We start from the raw sequence: 7,254 nt of genomic DNA on the forward strand, positions 1-7,254 counted from the left end.
AAACAGAGATTCTAATTATTGGTTATTAATCACGTAATAACCTAGAATACTGTTTAAAGGAGTGGTAAAATGCCCTTTTCACAAGATGTAAAATAAATCTGATGTCCCCAGAGTGTGTGTGAAGCTTTAGCACAAAATACCCTACAGGTATTGTTATATAGCATGTTAAAGTTGTCACTTTTTGAGGGTTTGCAAAAACGCACCGTTGGTGGCTCGTATAGGAACTGTTGTGAGATGCACACAGAGTGACTTTCTATTGCATGTGAAAAGATGGATGATAAAGTTTGAACTGACTCACAAATGTACTCTTATACAACAACTTTTTCTGATCTCAACATGGACTGCGGGGCAGGGTTTATGTACGTTTATGTACATTTTAGGGTTGGTGATGTCACTAACCCGGGAGGAATGTTGCGTAGTCCCTACCAGTCTTTTGTTGTAGTCCTTTTCTTTAAAAGCAAATATCTTCCTTTGCTTTGAACTTTGAGAGTTGTAACTTTGCAGATGTTGTATGCTCAAACAGCAACATTTCACACTAACTAAAGTTAGAAAAGTGAAATCATACTCAACCACCCCTTTAACACTTGATGGCTGCTCTGTCAAGTATTCGTCGTCGGTTAGGAACCTGGGTGTGCTCTTTGATACAAATCTTCAATTTGAAAGTCACGTTTATAGTATCTGTAAAGCTGTTTTTTTACATCTTAAAATATCCATCGTAAAAATATATCTAAATTACGTAATATTCTCTCAATGACAAATGCGGAACAATTAGTTCATGCAATCATGACATCAAGGCGAGATTATTGTAATGTTATTATGGGTGGTTGCCCTGCACGCTTAATAAACAAACTACAGCTGGTCCAAAACGCAGCAGCTAGAGCTCTTACCAGAACCAGGAAGTATGACCATCGCCTGGACACGATGACAACGCAGTCCTGAAGTGTCAACTAGTCTCTCCCCTGTGAAGGCCTCCTTCCCTTTACCTCTGTACAGATAAAACGTTGTCAAAATAATTCCAGTTCACATGGCTATGCAGAAGCTATAAATAATTCTGCATTTAAAAAATGTAAGGCCAGACAATTCATTTGTTGAGGTCAATTTGTAAAGAAAGTCTACACACTTGCGCACAAACATACAAATGCGCATACCTATAGACTAAACACGTAATAGGCATGTGCACGCCGTCAGCGTTTTCACAGGTTTGCGTTTTTTTCAAATATTTTCAAGGCTTGCACCATGCACACTATTTCAAGGTTTGCGTTCTCGAGCCACCATGCACTGTTTTGTGCAAATGAGCGGCCGGAGCGTGTTAAGTGTTTTCTGTTAGAACGGTGTCGTGTTAGCGGCCCCTAAGTTATTAATAACTATTAATGATCTTTGCAACTGAAGTGAATGAAAAATAACTTTAGCTGGACAATAACTTTATTCAAGAGCTGCTGTAAAGCCAAACAATCTCTGTTACTTTAATTTCCTATTATCACTGTAAAGCTGCTTTGAAACAATCTATATTGTTAAAAGCACTATATATAAATGAAGGTGACTATTCTTGCACGGTACGACTTCTCTGTTGGCGAGCTTGTGTCTTTCCCTCAGCAGAGTCCACTCTGTAACGATATTGACTAGACACGGCGGGATCTACCACAGAGACCTTCCATATGTAGCACTGCCATTTTAGTTGGGACTATCCAGCTTAACGCTGTAAAAGTAAAACTAAGCAACCGACAAAACATCCCGTCGCTTACTATAGCCATGGCTGGATAGTACAAAAGTATTGCTTCCTTTTCAAAATTGAAACCCCAGTCTCCATCTATCATTAATCATTATTATTATATATACTTTTATGATAGTTTTATCTGTGAGCCTGCAAACACTAACCCCTCCAGTTCCACAGTTTTCTCCCCCGCTGTGATAAGTTATCTGAATAAAACATTATTTTGGGCTTTTAGGTCTAATTCTGTCAAAAAGTAAGCCGATCAACAAACAAGACCCCTGAGCCGTGTGCCAATCACTGAAATAATGATAATGCGAATTATAAACAAGAAATAATAACAATAATGACACACTTCCCATGATTCTGCTGTTAGTGGGGAGTGTTAGTGAAGCGTGATTCAAGCAAACATCTCACTTGCCAGTAGATTACCCCAGAGAAAGCATCCCACCTGCAGAAAGAAGGAGAGAGAGAGGGGATGGAGAGATCGACAGATTTATTAAGAAGAGTGCAAATATTAATTTTGATCTCGTCTCATGGTGCGCAAGGACTTAATTACCCTCATTTGCATATAATTGCGTCCCGTGGGATGGCCCGCAAGGCACGACTCGCAGAGCGAGACGTTGTTTTGGTCGTTGTGGTGACGAACGTTGCTCATCAGTCTGGCTAAAACCTTGCGGTGTGATGAGGCATGTTGGGGAGGAGTCCAACTGAGCATGCTCGATACACACACCAATGAATTTCAATGAAGACCGGCCCATTCACCTTCTGTCCCGTGGCAGTTCCAGCGTGACACATGCTGATTAGCAGAGCTCTGTAAAGTGAGATTGAATTATGTAAATACAGTGATTTAGAATACATCCAATCTGACTGGGCCATCTTGCAATCAAATCGGCAATTTGCTGTTTTAGTTATTTACGCTCCTCTTATTTACCCGCTGGCTTGTTTATCTGGGTGTATAAATCAATTCAGTCTCATCATGCAGATCTATATCTGTTTGTTTTTTACGTTTATTTACTCCCGAATATAAACATTTACTTTCCTCACACACTGTACATACTAGCACAAAGTGCACAAGACCATTCCTCAATGGAATGTGGTGCATTCATGCATTCAGAGTGAAGAACGGAGCATGTTAAACAAACCTTCAATCACTTCACACACACACATAGTCAAATCAATGATGCTCAGTTCACAAAATGTCTCAAAAATGCTTCTGCCACCCAAATCCCATGAAAACACCTCATCGACATGAGGGCTTTGGCCAAAAGAGCTGTTTAGCTAATGAGCCGAATTTAACACTCGGTAATAATGAAACTCAAGAGTGAAGAACAAAACACATTGAGGCCTAATCCAGAAACAGCCTTCACACATTTATTCGCAGCACACAAAGATCCATTAGTGAGTGCCAGGAATGTTATATGACTGTTGGATGACCAGAAGGAGTTGTGCTCACAAACGGAGGGAAAATAATTGTGCTAATGAACAGAAAGGAGGGATGAGACGCAGACGAGTGTGTGGCAGATGGCTAGGACGAGCCGCAATTAGAAAATGAGGGGCTGACTCTGCGCACATGAAAGCTAAATATCACTCTATCTGAACAGGTTCGGAAAGAATTTATAGATGATTGTATAGAAGCGGATACACACACACTCAAACTAGGTCTCAGGATGCAAAAGCTACAGCTCATTTATGTGGCAGCTTGTGCATTTACTACTCTCTCATTTGATGAATGCAAATAAATCACCAAACTCTCATCAGAGATGAACAAACATCACTGGCACTGTAATAAAGTGCTTTAAAACATCCAAGATATGGGGTCCCAGCCGATTCAGCATGTGTGGATGCTTTCTGAATTTGGATTAAGGTGAAATAGCACTCTGTCTACAGTCAGCCAAGTAGTGTGTATGTCTTTTACAGCTCAGAGGCACAGTGTTCGATTTTTGACCAATGCATGAAGTCAAATAGAAATCATTGTGAGAGTCAACCTGCCTCTAGTGTTTGACAAAATAATATTTGATTGGATGTTACAAGGACAGGGAAATCTGTTGTATGCAGAGCATGGCTTGTGGGTGAAAAATCAGTATTTCACAAAACCACATCCAGTGCCATACTAAATAGGTGATGGGCAAAAAGCAAATAATTTCATAATTTGTGAAATGACATGATGCTATCTAATTATGCATTCATGTGATTGACACCTTGAATGACCAATAAAAATAGATGTATTAGTATTACACTACCATTCAAACATGTGGAGGCATACGAGTTTGTTTGTTGTTTTTTTACAGTAAAAACATTAGGTAATATTGAGAAATATTAATTAATTTTAAATAACTGGTTTAATACTGTACATTTAAGTAATTTATTCCTGTTATGACAAAGCTGAATTTTCTTTAATCAATTTAAAGTAAAAAAAAAAAAAAAAAAAAAAAAAACTTTAATTGAAATGTAAATTTGTTGTGACAATATAAGTTTTTAATCAATTGAATGCATCCTTTGTGTTTTTAAAAAAAAATCTTACTGACCACAAACTTGGAACAGTAGTGTACACTTACCTGTTTTGCTGATAAAATAATAACTGACCAATAATAGTAGGCTATAAAAAGATAATAGGGCAGGGCTCTTCAACAAATTTCACATTTTATTCAAATGATATTATATTAAAGTTACATATTGATATTTTGCAATGGCGTAGAATTTAGTAGGGACGCTAGGGACGTGTCCCTACCAATATCCAATGAGCACTGATTTGTCCCTTGCAATAATTTAGATTTTTTAAATATATATATTTATATAAAACGAACTTTATATATAAATAAAAATATATGTATATATAAAACCACTCTTACAAGAGCGTTCTGTGAAAAAAGCGCAATTCCTGGTACACAACAATTGGTTAATAGATCTCGTAGAAGTCCCGCCTCGCGAACCCACATTGCTAATCCGATTGGCTGTGCTTTTTCTTTCTAACTTGTGAGAGGCTGTAGCTTAATTCGGTTGTGAGAAGCGGCAAAATTCCTCCGAAACCTAGATGCGGTAAGTGAGGGAGAAAGAATCAACAGCTCTGTGAACAAAAATAATCGCGTCAAATATTGATTCTGGGACAGTGCAGTTTTTTTTTTCACTGTATGACAATCGCGGGATAAGTAGCCAACCCAAACTGTGTGTGTGTGGGGGGTAGGGTGTTTTGTGTGTGTGTGTGTGCGTGTGTGTGTGTGCGTGTGTGCGTGCGTGCGTGCGTGCGTGTGCGTGTGCGTGTGTCTTTCTGTCTCTGTATGTCCTGGTAAACCCTTGTGGGGGTAAAATGCCCCACAACGATGGCAATATTTGAAATCCTTATGTGGACAAGGATTTTTTGATTCACGAGGAAAACAGCTTATAAATTATCTAACTGATGTTTTTGAAAATGTAAAAATGCTAAAAAGTTTTCTGTGATGGGTAGGGTTCGTGTAGACTTTTTTTACACAGTTTGTACAGTACAAAAAATGTGTGCGTGTGTGTGTGTGTGTACACTTTGTGATGGGCACTTACACTAAAAGATCATGACAACTATTTTATATGTGCTTGCTATTTAAAAAGATTTATAAATCTGATAAATCATGTTTCTATTTAAGTCTAGTGTTTTGCACAAGTTTCTGTAAGGGTTGTGTAAAATATGAACTTTGAACTTGATACAAAAAGTGGAAGTCTGCAATGTCCTGAGCTTACTAATATAGTGAAACAAATGTGTTTGTCAATTAGGCTTTTTTTTTTTTTGATGTGCTGAGTCAGGATGGCAGCTAAAAAAAGAAAGGTAGACATTAGGAGCTAACTGTTACTTTAAAACAAATACAAGTAATTTAAAATATTTTCTCAATTGCTAAAGTGTAGAGTCATCAACAATTGTAAAACATTTTTTTTCTAAGTTTTCTCTCCCTGTTAATTCCGTCAATGTGTTGTTTTGCCAGCTGAGGTGACAGAAACAGTCCTGCTTGGTAGTTGCTCAGGAAGTGAGGCAAGTGGAGAGGCAGGGTCACAGGTGAGGTCAAGTTTTGACATGATGTTGACATGTTAGTATAGTGAGATTTATTATTGAGACAATTGTTAGGCAGATGATCTGCTAATGGCACAAGTGAGACTTAACAGTATTGCTGTGTGCCATGTCCACCAGGACAAACTGGACAAAGTTGATGTAAAACAAATATGCCAACAGTTCATTTCTGTTAATGACAGACGTAGACATGTGTTTGGCTACTTCAAATAGTAAGGATTCGGAACAAGACAGTAGACACAAAGTTGAGTGAAGTTAAGTCTCTGTCAAACTGCCTCCTTGTCATTATTTGTTACCTGTAACATTACATAATTAATTATTGCATTACACTATTAGCGGAGTAAAGTTAATAAGTATGTTAAACTGCCTCCTTGTCATTATTTGTTACCTGTAACATTACATAATTATTGCATTACACTATAAGCGGAGTAAAGTTAATAAGTCAGCCAAACTGCCTCCTTGTCATTATTTGTTATAGGCTACTATTAATTTCCTGAATCCTCAGCTTCCGGGAATGTCCCCACCAATCTCAAAATCAAACCTACGCCTCTGATATTTTGAGGTGCTTTTAAAAATGTCTGGCTGTTTTCATATTGAGTAAAAAAAAACATTTCAGGCCTACTTGTATCATATTGGCCACATTAAAAATTAATATGTTGTTTACAGAATTTACATTAGGCCTAAATAAAGGAAATCTTCTCTCTTTATCTTTTTGATTATTCTTTTTTTTAGGCTAGGCCTACTCTTATTCATTGAGGAGAATGATACGTTATTTGTCTTGCATGTATTTGGACTACACTGTGATTAAACCTCTGGTTATTGGCTTCTGTAGTGTGTGTAACGTTATGCATGCTGTGTTATTATATTGACGACAGCTCTTCATGCTTTTATAGTAACGTTAAGCCTGCCTATTCATGCAGCCTATGCCCGATTTACCGGTCGCCTATACCGCGTGCGTGATGTTCATTTTGTACAACATTTCAGTTAAAACAATAAGTTAATATTGACCAACTTACATTTAAAACCCAATATTGCCGGACCGGTTCACTTCTCTATTTGCCCCGCTAACGAAGATAGTTCCAAACAAATCCAAAGCAAAACCGAGTGCTGCGCATGTCCGATCAACACAAAGTAGAAGTGTTTAGTTCCTGAATGATTCAATGGTTCAGAACGATTCGGATGTGCGAATGATTCAGTGACTCACTCTTAAGAACGTGCTGAATTTGGAACCGCATACTCTACTACTTCTGACGTAGAAATATTTTGTAAAATTATTAAGAATAGTAGGCTAAGATGATAAATTACTAGTTTAATTCCGAATGAATCAGTGTTTTCAAAGAGTTTAATCAATCAAGTATATATTCACTCATGTTGGCACCATAGGCCTATTCTCTTCGGCAGCTAAGCCTGACATTTAGCCTATATTGCATTACATTACATTACATTACATTATAGCCTATTATATTATAGCCCGTTACATTATATTACATTACATTTATTATATTATATTTTT

General features: G+C 37.5%; 1 protein-coding gene across 3 annotated transcripts in view; it reads right to left on the reverse strand.

Moving 5' to 3' along the window:
- LOC306995958 (transmembrane protein 132C) overlaps positions 1 to 6,895 on the reverse strand; it is a 220,140-nt gene extending 213,245 nt beyond the window's left edge. The window contains exons 1-4 of one of the 3 annotated variants that reach the window (XM_079607995.1): positions 6,758 to 6,895; positions 2,268 to 2,522; positions 2,130 to 2,159; positions 888 to 985 (exon numbers count right to left, since the gene is read on the reverse strand). In XM_079607995.1, the coding sequence (XP_079464121.1) occupies positions 888 to 909 (22 nt within the window). In that variant the 5' untranslated portion in view covers positions 910 to 985; positions 2,130 to 2,159; positions 2,268 to 2,522; positions 6,758 to 6,895. Of the gene's footprint in view, positions 1 to 887; positions 986 to 2,063; positions 2,160 to 2,267; positions 2,523 to 6,757 lie in introns of all 3 variants that reach the window. The other 2 variants (XM_079607994.1, XM_079607993.1) reach the window with 2 other exon arrangements.
- Between the last annotated feature and the right edge of the window lie 359 nt (positions 6,896 to 7,254).

The sequence above is a fragment of the Phoxinus phoxinus genome (assembly GCF_949152265.1).
Source record: "Phoxinus phoxinus genome assembly, chromosome: 3".
In the NCBI taxonomy this organism is placed as follows: domain Eukaryota; kingdom Metazoa; phylum Chordata; class Actinopteri; order Cypriniformes; family Leuciscidae; genus Phoxinus; species Phoxinus phoxinus.